Source organism: Bos taurus, chromosome 14, assembly GCF_002263795.3.
Source record: "Bos taurus isolate L1 Dominette 01449 registration number 42190680 breed Hereford chromosome 14, ARS-UCD2.0, whole genome shotgun sequence".
Taxonomy (NCBI): Eukaryota; Metazoa; Chordata; class Mammalia; order Artiodactyla; family Bovidae; genus Bos; species Bos taurus.
This window is the reverse complement of record NC_037341.1, coordinates 43204236-43223440: the sequence shown is the minus strand read 5'-3', so window position 1 is coordinate 43223440 and position 19205 is coordinate 43204236. Positions and strand designations below refer to the sequence as shown.

Sequence of the window (19205 nt, the reverse complement as noted above, 5' to 3'; positions counted from 1 at the left end):
GTAAGGTCTGGAGATGGTGATGGACAGGGCAGCCTGGTGTGCTGCAGTCCATGGGGTCATAGAGTCAGACCTCGACTAAGTGACTGAACAACAAAGGTTAGTCCACTTCTTGTGTTCTTTCTACTGTCTACACAATTGATGAGAATATCAGAGTTTTAAAATCCATAGTCAAAAGCATTATTGGGAATTCTCTGATGGGTCCACTGGCTGGGAGTCTGAGCTTCCACTGTCCAGTTCAGGGTTCAGTCCCTGGTCAGGGAAATAAGCTCCCTACAAGATGCCTGGCCTGGCCAAAACCAAAAGTCTTACAGTCAAAAGCATTATTAAAATAGGGTCTGGGGTCATACATAAAAATTCCTCCCCTCAAAGTACTTGCAAATGTGATGGAACAGTGCTTGCTGAAGTAAATAATTGTGTATTATTATAAAAATGCTGGGTAGAAGGATGGACAGCTTAATTCATTAACACATCTATGGTGTTCATCTCAGTTTTGAAGAAAGTGGGCAAATTCTGGCAATTAACATGGCGCTGGAAGGCAGAAAATCATAAGTGAGCGTGGGTCCTCTGGGTAGTGCATAGTTAGGCATTATGAACTTACTCCCTAAGAGAAGGGATTGCAGTCAGAGGAGACCCAAAACGTCTCAAATTAGTATTTTTGTAACATGGATGGGCTGACCACAGAATAGGCAAAGAAGGACACACTTGGAACCCAAATGTTTAAGCCCTACCATGTGCTCGCTGTCAGGGATTCAACAGCACAATTCCTGCCCTCATAGAGTTCATAAATTCAGGGAACACGCTAAGCACAATTACTGTAAACTACATGGCATATTAATAAGTGTTAAGTGGCGGGGGTCCGACAGTATTTGGAGTTCCAATTCTACATCAGATAGCCAAGGAGAACCTCGCAGTTGAGCGAAGTCCTGAAGAGCGGTGAGGGTAAGAACCTTCGGACATTCTGGGGAAGGACGCGGGAGGCGGGGGCAGCAAGTGTCACATTACCAGAATTTAGAGCAGCACAAGGCCCAAGAGGTACTTGGGAGGGCGAAATTGCTACGAGTCAGATCGCTTTCCAGGCAAAACTTAGCGGAACGCTGCTAGCAGGGGATGGCTGCTAGCCATCAAGGATTTTATCCACCAACCCGAAGCTCTCTCGACCCAAACTTGGCCCCACCACCGACCAGGACACGCCCACCGCCCACAGGGCTCTGCAATAGGCGGCCCCTCGTTGCTCCGCCCCGCGACCTGCGCGCTTGCGGAGAAGCCAAAGGTCAGAGGTCGTGGATCCGTCATGGCGGCGCTGTGTCGGACCCGTGCCGTGACTGCCGAGAGTCATTTTCTGCGAGTGTTTCTCTTTTCTCGATCCTGTCGAGGAGCAGGCACTGAGAGTGGCTCCGGAAGCGAGAGTTCTAATTCTACGGAGCCTAGGCCGCGCCCAGGCGGCTTCGCAAGCGCTTTGGAGCGGCACTCGGAGCTGCAGCGGAAGGCGGAGCTCGCCCGGACGAGGGTGAGTCGCGAGAGCTAAGCCTGGCACTCGTTGGCGGGCGGGGCCGGAGTTGGGGGCGGAGCCCGCAGGCGGGGTGGGAGGCGGAGTCATGATGGAGCCGGGGGCAGGGCGGAGCTTGACTTCGTTGTTGGGCCCGGCGAAGTTGGGTGAGACCGAGAGGCGGAGCCGGGGGCGGGGCCCAGCGTAGGAAGTAAAGTTTGGGCTGGTCGCTTGGAACAGCGTGTGGTCGTGTTCTTCCTCGGTTTGTTGTACTTCAGTATGGTATCTACATGTTGGGCCTGCATTGTCCACACTCCTTTGCACGCGTCTTCTGAATTGAATGCTATAAGGGAAACCAGCAGCGAGAGCTGCCGGCGGCGCGTCTAGGGCGACTCCTGGGACTCCGAGTGGGACTCAGCTGAAAGAGGCTGGGCTCTCGGCTTCTCTTGTGCACAGTAGCTGCAGCGTGGAACTTAGTGTCTGGTGTCCCAGGCTCTAAAGAAATATTTCTTAATTCAGTGGATAGGTAAATGACAGAATAAGTGTCATTATGAAGTTAAGCAAGTAATTTAACCTATCAGTACTTCACTTTTTCTGTAAATGACCTTAAAAAAAAAAAATCCATCTGCCCCAGGCAATAATTCTGTAAAATACGATAAAATTATTAGATAGGTGAAATGGAAGAAATAGGCAGAAAAACAAATTAGATTTTTTTGAGCTAGCAGACATGAAGTTGGCAGTATTAAACTGTATAAAAATAAACTCCCAATTTCTGTACTTAGCCCCCTGGGAACCAGTCCCAAACAGTTCACAGACAGGTAGTGTCCTGGGTTACAGAAAACTGCACAGTGCTTGACTCTTAGTGGGCACTCCGTGTTTGCCAGATGCGTGAATGAAGGAATAGAACGCACAGTGCACATTTGAACTTCAAGACAGCCTGGGCAGTCTTTGAATTGAGATTTCTGTGTGACTGCTCACAAACAGTTGGACAAGTGAGGATAGCACAGGCTTGAGCATGTTAATAAAACGTGCTAGTCCAGAATAAAACAGAGCAAGAACAATCGTCAGAGTAATAAGAAAACCGAACATAACAGGTTAGTTTTATTTTAGTGTCGGACAGGACTGAAGCGACTTAGCAGCAGCAGCAACTGCTGCTATTGGAGGTATTCAGTATTTTTCTGATATATTTATGATGAAGACTATGAGTAATTGATAGGTATTGGTGTAAAGATTCAATTTTGTGAAAAATCATTTCGCTCTTAGAAATTTCTGGAACCATTTAATTGCAGAGTATCCTGACATTACAAGATGAATAAAGTTTGTCTTTATTGTGTGAAGTTGAACGGTTCTATGAAGACCTACAAGACCTTTTAGAACTAACACCCAAAAAAGATGTCCTTTTCATTATAGGGGACTGGAATGCAAAAGTAGGAAGTCAAGAAACACCTGGTGTAACAGGCAAATTTGGCCTTGGAATACGGAATGAAGCAGGGGAAAGACTAATAGAGTTTTGCCAAGAAAATGCACTGGTCATAACAAACACCCTCTTCCAACAACACAAGAGAAGACTCTGTATGTGGACATCACCAGATGGTCAACACCGAAAACAGATTGATTATATTCTTTGCAGCCAAAGATGGAGAAGCTCTATACAGTCAGCAAAAACAAGACCAGGAGCTGACTGTGGCTCAGATCATGAACTCCTTATTGCCAAATTCAGACTTAAGTTGAAGAAAGTAGGGAAAACCACTAGGCCATTCAGGTATGACCTAAATCAAATCCCTTATGATAATACAGTGGAAGTGAGAAATAGATTTAAGGGCCTAGATCCAATAGATAGAGTGCCTGATGAGCTACGGAATGAGGTTCGTGACATTGTACAGGAGACAGGGATCCAGACCATCCCCATGGAAAAGAAATGCAAAAAAGCAAAATGGCTGTCTGGGGAGGCCTTACAAATAGCTGTGAAAAGAAGAGAAGCGAAAAGCAAAGGAGCAAAGGAAAGATATAAACATCTGAATGCAGAGTTCCAAAGAACAGCAAGAAGAGATAAGAAAGCCTTCTTCAGCGATCAATGCAAAGAAATAGAGGAAAACAACAGAATGGGAAAGACTAGGGATCTCTTCAAGAAAATCAGAGATACCAAAGGAACATTTCATGCAAAGATGAGCTCGATAAAGGACAGAAATGGTATGGACCTAACAGAAGCAGAAGATATTAAGAAGAGATGGCAAGAATACACAGAAGAACTGTACAAAAAAGATCTTCACGACCCAGATAATCACGATGGTGTGATCACTGACCTAGAGCCAGACATCCTGGAATGTGAAGTCAAGTGGGCCTTAGAAAGCATCACTACGAACAAAGCTAGTGGAGGTGATGGAATTCCAGGGGAGCTATTTCAAATCCTGAAAGATGATGCTGTGAAAGTGCTGCACTCAATATGCCAGCAAATTTGGAAAACTCAGCAGTGGCCACAGGACTGGAAAAGGTCCGTTTCCATTCCAATCCCAAAGAAAGGCAATGCCAAAGAATGCTCAAACTACTGCACAATTGCAGTCATCTCACACACTAGTAAAGTAATGCTCAAAATTCTCCAAGCCAGGCTTCAGCAATATGTGAACCGTGAACTTCCTGATGTTCCAGCTGGTTTTAGAAAAGGCAGAGGAACCAGAGATCAAATTGCCAACATCTGCTGGATCATGGAAAAAGCAAGAGAGTTCCAGAAAAACATCTATTTCTGCTTTATTGACTATGCCAAAGCCTTTGACTGTGTGGATCACAATAAACTGTGGAAAATTCTTCAAGAGATGGGAATACCAGACCACCTGATCTGCCTCTTGAGAAACCTGTATGCAGGTCAGGAAGCAACAGTTAGAACTGGACATGGAACAACAGACTGGTTCCAAATAGGAAAAGGAGTTCGTCAAGGCTGTATATTGTCACCCTGTTTATTTAACTTCTATGCAGAGTACATCATGAGAAACGCTGGACTGGAAGAAACACAAGCTGGAATCAAGATTGCCGGGAGAAATATCAATAACCTCAGATATGCAGATGACACCACCCTTATGGCAGAAAATGAAGAGGAACTCAAAAGCCTCTTGATGAAAGTGAAAGAGGAGAGTGAAAAAGTTGGCTTAAAGCTCAACATTCAGAAAACGAAGATCATGGCATCTGGTCCCATCACTTCATGGGAAATTGATGGGGAAACAGTGGAAACAGTTATTTTTCTGGGTTCCAAAATCACTACAGATGGTGACTGTAGACATGAAATTAAAAGACGCTTACTCCTTGGAAGGAAAGTTATGACCAACTTAGATAGCATATTCAAAAACAGAGACATTACTTTGCCAACAAAGGTTCGTCTAGTCAAGGCTATGGTTTTTCCAGTGGTCATGTATGGATGTGAGAGTTGGACTGTGAAGAAGGCTGAGCGCCGAAGAACTGATGCTTTTGAACTGTGGTGTTGGAGAAGACTCTTGAGAGTCCCTTGGACTGCAAGGAAATCCAACTAGTCCATTCTGAAGGCGATCAGCCCTGGGATTTCTTTGGAAGGAATGATGCTAAAGCTGAAACTCCAGTACTTTGGCCACCTCATGTGAAGAGTTGACTCATTGGAAAAGACTCTGATGCTGGGAGGGATTGGGGACAGGAGGAGAAGGGGACGACAGAGGATGAGATGGCTGGATGGTATCACTGACTCGATGGACATGAGTCTGAGTGAACTCCGGGAGTTGGTGATGGACAGGGAGGCCTGGCGTGCTGTGATTCATGGGGTCGCAAAGGGTCGGACATAATTGAGCAACTGATCTGATCTGATCTGATCTGATTGTGTGATCAGGATTTTTGAAAAAAAATTGTAAAGTATAAAAGTGATGTTGTTAAGGGAGAAAGTAAATAGCATTGAAGGTTACTAAGTGCATATAAAAGCCTCCTTTCCCTCATTTTCTCAAAGCTGGAATGTGTATTTTTATAAATGCATACTAGTAGAGATTTTATGTATGCATATATGAATATAAGTTAATTATATATACAGATATACTTAAAAACATGCAGGTTTTTTAACTACATCCTTAATGTTTAAGAATGAAACTTCTTGATTCAGACGATCTTGCTTTGAATTATGATTCTTCTATCATTCTGCCTGCCAATACAGGAGATGGGGGTTTAATTCCTGGATGGGAAAGAACCGCTGGAGAAGGAAATGGCAACCCACTCCTTTAGTCCTGCCTGGGAAATCCCATTGTCAGAGTCTGATGTGGCTACAGTCCTTGGAATTGCAAAGAACTGGACATGACTTAGCCACCAGGTGGCTCAGTGGTAAGGAATCCACCTGCCAATGCAGAAGATGCTGGAGACGCCAGTTCAAACCCTGGGTCAGTAAGATCCCCTAGAGTAGAAAATGGCAACTTGCTTCAGTATTCTTGCCTAGAAAATTCCATGAACAGAGGAACCTGGTGGGCTACAGTCCATGGGGTTGCAAAGAGTCAGACACAACTGAGCACACCCTTATCCATATATATGGGATATATACTGACTAAAAGTGTACACACGCAGTTTGAGTTTTGATAGATACACACTGCACCACACTCCCACTTACAGTGTGTGACAGTGCCTGTTTCCTCACCCACTTATACATGTGGGGTATTATTAGTAGATTTTCTTGGTATTGGGCAGTCAAAATACAGAAATTGTTATCCCTCACTTCTGATACTAGTTTGTAATTTTTATCAAAATAATTGCATGTTCACAGTTTTTTACTTAATATTAAGTAAATTCTATGAATTTGAACTGATAAAATGTACTTATACCACCAAAATACTATGCTTATTTTTATATATATTGGGTTCTATATAAGATTTAATTTGTAACATGGTTTCTGCTTTAAAGATAGCTTTTGGAGCCAGACATTTTAGCCAGCTGTTCCCTAAACAAAGCATGATATCTTTACCTTTGTTCTTCCCCCTAAAATTAGCTTCCCTGCCTACAAATTCTGTAGTAAAAATTATCTCTTGTTTAGGCCTTTATCATCTCTCCAACCAGGTGAGACTTATATCGAAAGTCCAGGGGCTTTGATTAAAATGTGTGTGTGTGTGCGCACTTAGTCATGTCTGACTCTTTGCGACCCATTGAACTGTAGCCCTCCAGGCTCCTTTGTCCATGGATTCTCCAGGCAAGAATACTGGAATGGGTTACCATGCCGTCCCCCAGGAATCTTCCCAACCCAGGAATTGAGCCTGCATCTTTTGTGTCTCCTGTATTGCAGCCGGATTCTTTACTTGCTGAGCCATCAGGAAAGCATACACACACACACACACACACACACACACACACATACATACACACACACACACACACATATATATATATGAAAGTGAACACATACACACATATATATATATGAATGAATGAAAGTTAACCTTGTACCCAATGGTTAAATTCTTATCTTTAAAATGTAGACACATGTATCTATATGTGCACCTCAGAAATACGAAATATTCAGTAAGAACCAAGTAAGTTATCCTTAAAAGGAACTTTCCCCTGCAGGCGGGAATTTAATCAAGGACAATTCATGTGAATTGCCTATTTCAGCGATCTCAAGTGATCTCAAGTTTCAGTGACCTGAAAGTCCATTTATTCGTCCATGCTCACTTATTCATTTCTCTTTTCCTTGGTTCATTATTTTAAGATATTCATGTGTCTCTGTAAAGTGTTTTATTTTTGGTAGGATGGGGACCAAGTCCTTTTCATTTTTGTAACCAACGTAACACACGCTTAGTATAGAGGACCTGGTAAATATTTGCTAAATGTTACATTTTTAAAGTCAATTGCCTTTTTCCTTTTAAAAATATTTTAAAACCTTTAACCCTCTTATGGCACTTAGTAATAGTAGTAGTTTAGTCGCCAAGTCGTGTCCGACTCTTGCAACCCCATGCACTGTAGCCTGCCAGGCTCCTGTGTCCATGGGATTCTCCAGGCAAGGATACTGGAGGGGAGGGGGCGGGGGGCCGGGGTGGGTTGCCATTTCCTCTAGGGAACAGAGATTTGTAGACCCTGTTAAGTCGATTGAGAGCTGTGGAGTAGTGAAAAATCCATGTTATAGCCACCAGGTGGCAACAGTTGAGCAAAAAACTGGTTTTCTGCTTTATGAACGTTACTGTTTCTTAACAGTAGAGGGTGGCATGTTACTTTACAGCACGTTGAGAAAATGGGTTGCAAGAATTTTTAAGGCCGCACAGAACATTTTATTGTTTTAGGATGATGAGTAACTATTTTAGCTGATTTATGTAGAATACTGATGTTATAATACACTTTATAGTTTCATTTTAGCAATATATTAGATAGATTTTATGTAAATATTTTTAAAATTTTTCATGAATATTTCTTATTGGTATTTTTTATTTCAAAATGATGGAATATTCCAACCGAATATTTAAATCAGATATTTTGTCTTTTCAGAATACTGAAAAATCCCAAAATAGCTTATTTGAAGGATTGGTTTCAGTTGTCTTATTTTTAATATAAGTCTTCTAAATTCATATACTGGCAATACTCATACAGCTTTATTTACCCCTTTGTTTTCTCACTAGTTTTATATTGACAACTTAAAAAATTACACCAATGTTTTAAAAACTAATATGTAAAGAAATGAAGCAAAACATTTCTGGTTTTAACCATAGTATTCCCTGATTTTTACATTATAGAATTCTAGGAGAATTATCTCCAAGTTAGTAATACAAGCCTTCTGAAATATTTAGTTTCATAGTAGAGTAAAACATTTTCAAAGCAGGTTTAGAGGAAATGACCAGTTAATATAATAACAATGAAAGAGTGTATTGAGGTAGATATAAATCTCTAAGGAAAGTAGGTTTTTATCAACAGCTGTAATATACATATTGATATAAATAGTACTGCTGCTGCTGCTGCTGCTAAGTCGCTTCAGTCGTGTCCAACTCTGTGCGACCCCATAGACGGCAGCCCACCAGGCTCCCCCGTCCCTGGGATTCTCCAGGCAAGAACACTGGAGTGGGTTGCCATTTCCTTCTCCAATGCATGAAAGTGAAAAGTGAAAGTGAAGTAGCTCAGTTGTGTCTGACTCTTAGCGACCCCATGGACTTCGGCCCATTAGGCTCCTCCGTCCATGGGATTTTCCAGGCAAGAGTGCTGGAGTGGGGTGCCATTGCCTAAAAGAAAAGATGAATATATTCTGTATGTATTCTGTTTCTTGGGTGGTAATATGCTCTGATCATATACAATCAGACTCCTATGATTTCCCAAGTCAGCATTAGCTTTCACTTATTATGTCTCTTTCCTTAGACATCTCACTTTCTTCTAATATGTTTGGATTTTCCTTTATTTTGTTTTTACTTTTAAAGGTTTTGTTAAGATTTTTCTTGTGATTAATTTTTCTAATGTGATTATGATGCTTAAGTTTGTTTTTATCTGTTGGCATTAAATAACAGGAAATAAAGCAATAGCATTTGAGTGGAGCCTGGTTTGTAGGGATTTCGGAATAAAATTAAACGGTGATTATCCCATTTGTCTTCTCCCTCTCTTTGTAAACCTTGGGGCACTCTGCTATTGTCAGCTGGCAAACGTGGAGTGATAGACGCCCAGTCCAGAAGTCAGCGACTCAAGTCCTCTGGCCTCTGACCAGCTACTCAGGTTGAGATGGTCACATCCTCCCAAAGGAGATAAATGCACACTGGAGCAGAGGATGTGTATCCCAGAGAAATGAAAACTTATGTTCATATAAAAACTTACACAGAAGTGGCCATAGGAGATTTATTTATTTATTATAGCCAAAAACTGAAAACAGCCCAGATGTCCTTCAACTGGTCAATGGTTAAACATAACGTGGTATATCTATCTTGTGGAATATGACTCAGCAGTAAAGAGGAACCAGTGATTGATACATACAGCAACTTGAATTGCTCTCAAGTGAGTTATGCTTTGTGAAAAAAGCCAATCCCAAGGAGTTACATACTTTGTGATTCTGTTTATATGACATTATTGAAATAGTGTAATTACTGAGATGGGGAACAGATATATAGTTGCTAAGAGTTAGGATAGGGCAGAAGGGAGATAAGGAGTGGAAGGACAGCACAAGGGATCATCGTGGTGATGGAACGTCCTGTGACTTGACTCTGGTGGTGTATATGTGAACCTTCACATATGATAAAAGTATATAGAACTAAATATACACACAAATGATTACACCTGAAACTGGTGAAATCTGAATACTACTGATGGATTACATCAATGTCACTTTCCTGGTTGTAGTATACTGTGATTTACAAGATATTACCATTGGGAGAACTGATAAACATTGTAGGAGCTCTCCATGTATTATTTCTTGCAATTGCATGTGAATTTACAATGGTCTCAAAATAGAAAATTTAATTTAAAGAGAAGTTGCATTTCAGTAGTCTGCCAGGTCCAGCACTAGTCAGCTCAGTGAAGTCCATAAGCGTGACCCCATTATCCCACATAATTAATGATTTTTTTAGTTAGAAATAATGCTATTTGGAATACCATGACAATGAACATGAGAATCTGTAAGTTCATGAATGGTGGTTTTGGTAGAAGCTTTGTGGGCAGGGAAGGCAAATCCATATTCAGAATAAATGTCCATTCCAGTGATAAATATATCACTGCCCTTTCCATTTCAAATAGTCCTATGTTGCCAATTTGCTACCAGGTGGCTGGCCGATGCTCCCAGGGAATCATACTGTCTTGGAAGCTTAGTATTGGTTTCTGCCATGGTAGATTGGTCATTTAGCAGTGACTGTAGACAGATCACTACTCACAGGGTGAATGGAAATCAGTATTCCCGAATCTATGCACAAGTTCCATACCACAGAAATTCAGGGGCCTAGCAGCTGGTAAAATTTCTAGTTGACCAGTGGTCTGGGCCATGTTGAGATACTCTTCCTACCCCCAAGACAGAAGCACATCCCTGCTGTCATGGAAACTTTGTTCTTGAACCCACTGGGGAGGTGGGCAAGAGTATCAGGGAGAGAGGTTGACTGACTCCACATGACTAGCTGTCTTGTCCCTTGATTATTAAGATTCTTCTCTGCTGAAGAAATTATTCACGTGTGACTCATTTATTTTTTCACTCTGTGCCTGTTTGAGAGAGATCTGTCTTCCTATCTCTCTCTCTTTTTTTTTAACTTTACAATGTTTTCTTTTTTTTTATTATTTTATTTTATTTTTAAACTTTACAAATTGTATTAGTTTTGCCAAATATCAAAATGAATCCGCTACAGGTATACATGTGTTCCCCATCCTGAACCCTCCTCCCTCCTTCCTCCCCATACCATCCCTCTTCCCAGACCTTCTTGTCACATATTTCCCAATCCTGTTTCTGCTAAATCTCTGACCATCCAGCACAATCATTAGTCACTTGACACAAATCATTTTTGGTCCTCACTTTAGGCCATCTGTCTTTGCAGAAAGATAATCCTTCAAGTGCCCTGCTCAGAGCCCTCTACTGCTGTCGTTCAGGGCTACGCTAGTTCTGCATACGCTACTCATAGAGACCTCTCAGAATACTCATTGTCCATCTCTGTACTGCAAGCATCACGTCTGCCAGGTTATAAAACTCAAGTAGTGGAAGAGCTTGCCTGATGACTTGCACCTCTTGCAGAGTCTTAGCTTGTTCTGGGCCCCACTCAACACTGGCAGCTTTTTGGGTTACTTGTTAAAAGAATTGAAGAAACATGTCCATATGAAGTATTTGTTGCCTCCAAAAATCAAAGAGACCCATTAAGCACTGAGCTTCTTTGTGGTAGGAAAGGATATCTCGACATAGCCCAGACCTGTGGCCCCCTGGGAATTTCAACCAAGGCCCAGCATTTTTGTGAGATTCATTTCCCACCCTCTGGCATAGAGGTGTCTTACCATGTTTCGAGAGTAGTTGCAGTTTTCTGCTTCCAGGTCAAGTCAGCGTGTGTAATGGAGTAGCATACTGTCCTGTGGAATGGAGTGGGCTTCAGAGTCTATGTAAACTAGACTGTGGCATAGAGCTAGAGAGTTAATGTAACCCGGAGGTATATCATCTTTACTAACAGGTCTAGAAAAAGAAAGCATTTGTTAGATAATTATTGCATGCCAGGTGCTGAGGGATATTTTAATTTACTCCAGCCATGAAATCACATCTGGAACAACAGCTGCAATTGGAGTTACCCCTTGATTAAGTTTATGACAATAAATTGTCCTTCTGGAAGACCTGTCTGTTTTCTTCAGGGCCTCGTAGGCAAGTTGAATGCGGATGTGGTAGGAGTCACTACCCTGCATCTTCCAGGTCCTTGACAGAGGTGCTGACTGCTGCAGTGCCCTAGGAAGGTGGTATTTTGCCTTTGACTTACTTCTTTGGTAGGTAGCGGAAGTTCTCACTTGGCCATTCCTACTCTAATAGCCTTCACTCCACAGATCAAGGAACCAGTGTGGAGATCCTGCCAGTGGCTGACTATACATGTTCCAGTTGTGCATTCTAGGGAGAATAACCATAGAGCAGGTTCATGAGATAGATCTGAGCTAAAACTCCATTTATCACGCAATCTCCATAAGCCCTTGTTCTGACTGGCACTGAATTTGTTCTGGAAGAGTTAGTGTCAGTTCAGATTATCTCTGAAAAGTCTGCTAATTTCTCCTTCCTCAGTTCTGGTAAATAGCCACAGACCCCTTTGGGAAAGCTGGAAGGAAGATTGGTGGTCCAGATTTCGGGTTTGGTAATAGCATCCTTCCGCAAGGGGACACAACCTCCTTTTTATTTGAAAAGCTTGATGTCTGGGAATTGGTTCAAGGGAATTGGTTGAGGGGCCGTGAGTTTCATATGTGGTGATTCAAATCAGACTTTTGTTCTCTAGAATTAGAGTTTTCCCATCTATTTTATTTCTAAGGACACCATAACCAACCAGCCAGTACCAGAAAACTCTACAGGTTGTTAGGCTCTGCAGCATTATGATAACCATGCCCATCATGTTGTTGGCTAAGAAGTCCTGACCTGACTCCTGCCACTAAAGAATCTCATTTTCCCATTGAGTTCAGGGAGCTCTTGTTGGCAGCGGTTCTCACTGTTAGTCCTGGCCTATGGAGAACAGCTACCACATGGCTCTCAGAAATGCTGGGACTCCCTTCTCAAAGGTGTTTCTCTTAGTCTTGGTAAAGTATGTATCTTATAGATCCTCCTGGGGCCATAATAAGAGGTGGTGAACAGATCATAAATAATAAATCCATCCTAACGTTATATTCTCTTCTAGCCTTTGAAGACCTTTCTCAATGGTATACTAAGGAAGTTCTGGTATTTCAACTTCATCTAGTATAGTCTGTCATTGGGTCCAGGTTTCATTCAGTCCCCCAAGCAAGCTATTAAAAGCCTCTTCCAGCCACTTAAGCTAATATATTGTATCTGAATCTCTGCCTGTGCATGAGTGCTAAGTTGCTTCAGTTGTGTCCGACTCTTTGCAACCCTTTAAAAAACTGTAGCCTGTCAGGTTCCTCTGTCTGTGGGGTTCTCTAGGCAAGAATACTGGAGTGGGTTGCCATGCCCTCCTCCAGGGGATCTTTCCAACCCAGGGATCGAACCTGGGTCTCCTGCATTGCAGGCAGATTCTTTTAACATCTGAACCACCCAGGAAGCCCCAGTGATGACTGGGTCTATAATGAATTGATTAGCTTTTTTTTAAGCTACATTTTAGGGGGTGATGGTCCTACCAGAGGCATATTTTGAGAGCTTTACATGTGGCTATTTATTTAATCCTCATAACAGCCCTGTGAAATAGGCATAATTATTAACCCCCTTTTATATGTGAGTAAACAGTAGCACAGAGAGTCTAAGTATATTGCCCCAACCGCAGAGCAGGTGAGCGGACCGTCAGGACCTGAGCCACACAGTCCAACCTCAGAGCCTTGAGGAGCCTGTGCTCCTACTCCAGGCCTTACCAACTGCTCATGCCTTGCCAGACAGCTGTCATTTTGATTCTTTTCTTTCCTGATGGACTGAGTTACCTGTTGCTGCATAATCAGCTCTCCAGACTTATTTCTCTAGAGCATTTATTTATTTAATTATTTTTTTTAGAGAAGAGAAAAAATGTATTTATTTTGCCAGGGCAATAAACACCTTATTTCTAGGTGTGGTGCACGTGGCCTTTCTGTCAAATGTTCTGTGCTGGACAGAAAATTGCCTTCCCTGACTATATTCTTTTAATTATTCCACTTGTTTTCAGCCTCGCTTCTCATTCCAGCTTTCTATAATTCCTGGCATGATGGAGTCCTGTGCCTTTATGGGATTCTTCAGAATAGATTGGCTTGTTTTCATAGGTTCTTCCTTCTGTGTATTTTTAGCTGCAGTTTCCTTCACTCTCCTTCACTAGTTATCACCCTTCTGCATGCTTTTGGTCCACTAGAAAGTTGTTTAAATTTCTTGCATACTTTTTGTCTCCATTCTGTTCTCTTTAATATTGGCAGTTTGTAATTTTTTTGTTCATTCTTTTACCATCATTGGGCTTCCCTAGGAGCTCAGCTGGTAAAGAATCTGCCTGCAATGCAGGAGACCCTGGTTCAATTCCTGGGTTGAGAAGATCCTCTAGAGAAGGGATAGGCTACCCACTCCATTATTCTTGGGCTTCCCTGAGGGCTCAGCAGGTAAAGAATGTGCCTGCAATGCAGGAGACCCAGGTTTCATCCCTAGGTTGGAAAGATCCCCTGGAGAAGAGAACGGCTGCCCAGTCCAGTATTCTGGCCTGGAGAAGCCTTGGGGTCGCAAAGAGTCAGACACAGCTGAGCGACTTTCATTTTCTTTCTTTACCATCTCTGAATGGAATTTCAGAGGGAGGGAGAGAAAAATGTTAAGGTTCCACTGTGCCATCTTGAACCACTACTCCATTAATTTTACTAAAAGAACTTTGTTATGAGCATAGCATTTATTGGTTAGGGTTGAAGAAACTAAAGTTGTTGTAGTACAGTTAATATAAGGACGTAATTTTTAATTTACCTGTCAGAGAAGACACATGTAAAAATGTTTTTCTTGTTAACTAATATGAAGTAAGGTACAAATACCATTTCATTATTTTTGTTACTGTTTGTGTTAAAAGAGGGAGCTGGGTAGGATTTGTCTTCCCCTTTCAACAGTTTATTACTTTATAAAACCATTTTATATTGTAGAATATTTAAGAATTCCTACTCCTAAACTTGAGAGGTAGCCAACCTTTTCATTAACAAGTGAGAAGACAGATCCAGAGAGGTTAAGTGACAGTCAAGATGTTTAGCTATTTAGTGGCTGAGTTACTCATAGAACCCGATTTCCTGAATATTTATTATTCTGCTGTACTGTTTGCTTCCTTTTAAGTTTTTTAGTCATGTTTGTACTTTCCATCTTTTGAAGCAACTTGTATTTAAAATCACTTTTCAGCCTGTCACGTGGTGGTGAGTAGCAGATATGGTATTCATGTGTGAAAGGAGGTGCCTGCACTCACTGCTATCTCGTGCTTCCTCTGATTCCAAGCTGTATATTAAATATCTTCATATGCATGATAGTTTTATACATATTAATTTATGCATATTCTTTATAGGCTTCCCAGGTGGCTCAGTGGTAAAGAATCCCCCTGCCATTGCAAGAGACACAGGAGATGAGTGTTCGATCCTTAGGTCTAGAAGATCCCCTAGAGAAGAAAATGGCAACTCACTGCAGTAGTCTTGCCTGGAAAATTCTATGGACAGAGGAGCCTGGTGGGCTACAGTCTTTTGGGTCACAAAGAACTGGGCATGGCTGAATGACCACTCATCAATGCACATATGCTTTATATATTAAAAAAATTTAAGTAATACCTCCACCCCAAAAAAATAGATGAAGAAAAAGAAAGAAGTGGGTTGCCATTTCCTTTTCCAGGGGATCTTCCCTACCCAGGGATTGAACCTGTGTCTCCTGCAGTGGCAGGCGAATTCTCTACTAATGAGCCCCAGGGAAGCCCAAAGATGAGTGCTGCTGCCAAGTTGCTTCAGTTGTGTCTGACTCTGTATGACCCCATAGATGGCAGCCCACCAGGCTCCTCCGTCCATGGGATTTTCTAGGCAAGAGTACTGGAGTGGGTTGCCATTGCCTTCTCCGCCAAAGATGAGTAGAAGGCACATAAATCTGTACTCATGGATTTCTGAAAAAGCATGTGTTTGGAAAAAAATTTTTGTAAGTTAAAAAAAAAAAAAAAGAAATAATCGCCCTGTATTATATATGCAACCCTACTTCAAATAAGTTCAGTATGTAAAACAACTTCTAGAAATGAGTAACACAAAACAGTTAAAGCTGTCTTTCCTTTAAAATTTTATTTTAGGAAAAGAAAATTACAGCATTAAAATATGTTAAAATTAAAGTCAGGTCATTTAAAAATATTATGTAACAAGAACTGCTAATTCAGACTACTAATTATATGACCCATAACCATTTTTATCTTAATGTTTATTTAAATTTGTATTAAAACTATAGTCACTTTCATTAACCTGTATTCAAAGGCTTTTTTTTTTTTTTTGCAGATAGTCACATAGGAATGAGGACTTCCCTGCTGGCTCAGACAGTAAAGAACACCTGCAGTGAGGGAGACCTGGGTTCGATCCCTGGGTTGGGAAGATTGCCTGCCGGAGAGCATGGCAACCCACTCCAGTATTCTTGCCTGGAGAATTCCGTGGACAGAGGAGTCTGGAGGGCTACAGTTCGTGGGGTCACAAAGAGTCAGACTCGACTGAGTGACTAAGTATAGCAATGAAGCCAGTTACCTTCTTGGATACCCTTCGTGCATACTCCCCTCCTCACCCACTCCTCACCCCAGGCCTGAGGCTTTGTCTAAGGACGGTTCTTACCTGCTCACCTTCCAGATTGCACCCGGGGCCACCACATCTCCACCCAAGCACAGATGCCTGCTTTTCTCTGGCTCTTCAAGGAGGAAAAGAATGAGGAGGAAGCTGAAGAGTGTACCTGACTTTTTAAAGCAAGATTTTATTTCAGTGTTTTTATTATTGCTGCAAAACAAATATACAGCAAATTGACTTTTAAAAACTTCCCCTGTAAGCTATTACTCTATATGTATGTGTGTGAGTTGCTCAGTCATGTCTGAATCTTTGCGACCGCTCCAGGCTCCTCTGTCCATGAGATTTCCCAGAATACTGGAGTGGGTTGGCATTCCCTTCTCCAGGGGATCTTCCCAACCCAGTGGTTGAACCCTGGTCTCCTGCAATGCAGGCAGATTCTTTACCGTCCGAGTCACCAGAGAAGCCAAGAGGTGGTGGCTGCATGGGCACAGAAGCTGTCACTGTGCTTACCATATTATACCTTTGCATTGAATTACATGCGTATCAATGTCTCTTTTCATATTTAGGGCTCTCCGAAAAATGTGGAATCCTTCGCATCTATGCTGAGACATTCTCCTCTTACACAGATGGGACCTGCAAAGGATAAAATAGTCATTGGGCGAATCTTTCATATCGTGGAGAACGATCTTTATATAGATTTTGGCGGCAAGTTTCATTGCGTATGTAAAAGACCGGAAGTGGATGGAGAGTAAGTAGAATCATTTCCAGATGCTTTAAGAGTGTGCATAAAAGTTGAGATATCTCAAAAGTATTGTTGGACTTTAAGTGGTGATTTTTTGAAAAGATAAAAAATAGGATTATTTCTCTTCATCATGCTAGTTAGTCCACATAGGCCAAGTTCACATCATGTTATATTAGTCAAGTTAGGCTAGGCTAGATTCATGTCTTCTCAAAGCAGTGAGATCAGTTTTGGGGAAGATTTGAATGTCCATCCTGATAATAAACCGTTCCACATCATAAAATTAAAACCATCTTTGGAGTAAATAATACATGCTGTTCAACCCATTGTGTGTATAACTTTTGTGCCTCTTCTTTTTCACAGTCTCCATCTGCCTTTCAAGAGAAACCTCTAATTTCTCTTTCTTTATGTTCTTTTCTCTTATTGTACCAAATTCTGATTCTTTATCATATTTTTTTCTTCCTGTTTTGCATCTGCTCTCTGGATTACCATTTTTCCTGTTATTTGAACAGAATTCATTCTGTTTATAGTCTTTGTAGATAAAGATAATTGTGAATATAAATATGCCTTATGAAACCCACTAAGTTGGGAGACCTGGGAATAGAATATAAAGAGGGAACAGAGATGCAGACCTAAAACTCTGAGATTGGAAAACGATAGTCAGCAAGATGGAAATGAATTTTTTCTATAAATTTTTAATATATACAAATATAAAGAAACATGTATATCACTGGCATTTGCCAGTTTATAATAAATTTGGCTGAGCAGGTAAAATACTCATAATTCAGCAGACTTATATATAAAATGCATCTTTTTATAAAGCTAATACCTGCTGGTCTGGCTTCACATTAGGTCAACTTGTAAGAATAAGGATGGCCAGTTCAACTGGGTGGCATCCATGGTGGCATGATGTAAAACTTATCAGTTGTAGGGAGGAGAAGAAAGAATTTCTTTACATGAAATAAAGCAGTACTTCATTTGCAAATGACTGATATATTTTCTATTAATGAAAAATGATCTGCTCTTGCTCTTGCTAACAGTACCCAAGAGTTTAGGATCTCTTCAGTTTGGCAGGCACTGTTTATAAGGGCTCATAAACAAGACAGATTAGCTCTCTGCTTCCATGAAGTTGGGGGAACTTACTCTCTTGGGAGAATGGAGAATAGATAATAAACTAGTGCACAAATCAGTTTTAAAAATTGGTAATTAAATGAGTAAGAAGAGGTAATATGATGACAAGATGTTCAGTGAGTAGAAGATAACAGTAATCAGAGAAGAGCTTTTACCCTTACTTCTATTGCTAAATGTTTAAAATGCCACCAGAATGCTTCTTTTTTAAAAAAAGTGATAAACAATTGATAAGGATCCCAAATTGTTTTGGCTAACTGAATATTCTAATTAGCTAAATTACAGCTTTTTAATAAGTTCTGTAGCTTTTTTTGTTTTAATATTCATTTCTGATTGTTGTTTAAAAGAACAAGTTTTCCGTTTTTGTCCCAAGAAGCGTGTTGTCGTTCAGCTGCCAAGTCATGTCCGACTCTTTGCGACCCCATGCACTGCAGCATGCCAGGCTTCCCTGACCCTCCTCATCTCCCAGAGTTTCCTCAGGTTCATATCCATTTAATCGGATAGAGTTGTGCAAAAAGGCTTCAGAGATTGTTCTGGGAGAAAAGGGGGCAGTTAGGTCCTATTTCAGAGCAGCTCTGCTTTCACTGTTTTTATATATTACAGTTCTGGTAACATCTTGTTCAAGGTGTTGAAGGGAGTGGTGGAGAGTATTTCTAGCATACAAAAAAAGTTTGAAAAACACTTTTAAAAGAAAAGTCTGGAAAGGCATTGCATTAATAGTAATATTTAGAATATTAAGTATAGTATTTAGGCATGAGTAACAGTGTTGTGATCTACTTTGAGTGAGTTGCAAAGTAGGCATATTATAATTACATTCAGAAATTTTGGCAGTGTGGTTGGGGCCTAACTCTTACAGTACCAGCCCAAAAGTTTTAATCATTTTGTTTTTTATTTTTATATTTTTTAAATATAAATTTATTTATTTTAATTGGAGGCTAATTACTTTACAATATTGTATTGCTTTTGCCATACATCAGCATGAATCCACCATGGATGTACACATGTTCCCCATCCTGAACCTCCCTCCCACCTCCCTCCCCGTAC

At 41.1% G+C, this 19205-nt stretch overlaps 1 protein-coding gene across 1 annotated transcript in view; it reads left to right on the top strand.

The window, feature by feature from the left end:
- The first annotated feature begins 1257 nt into the window (after positions 1 to 1257).
- The window catches only part of MRPS28 (mitochondrial ribosomal protein S28), a 102107-nt gene continuing 84159 nt past the window's right edge, over positions 1258 to 19205 (top strand). Inside the window, exons 1-2 of the mRNA NM_001046401.1 lie at positions 1258 to 1507; positions 16861 to 17042. Of these exons, the coding sequence (NP_001039866.1) occupies positions 1292 to 1507; positions 16861 to 17042 (398 nt within the window). The 5' untranslated portion in view covers positions 1258 to 1291. The remainder of the gene's footprint in view (positions 1508 to 16860; positions 17043 to 19205) is intronic.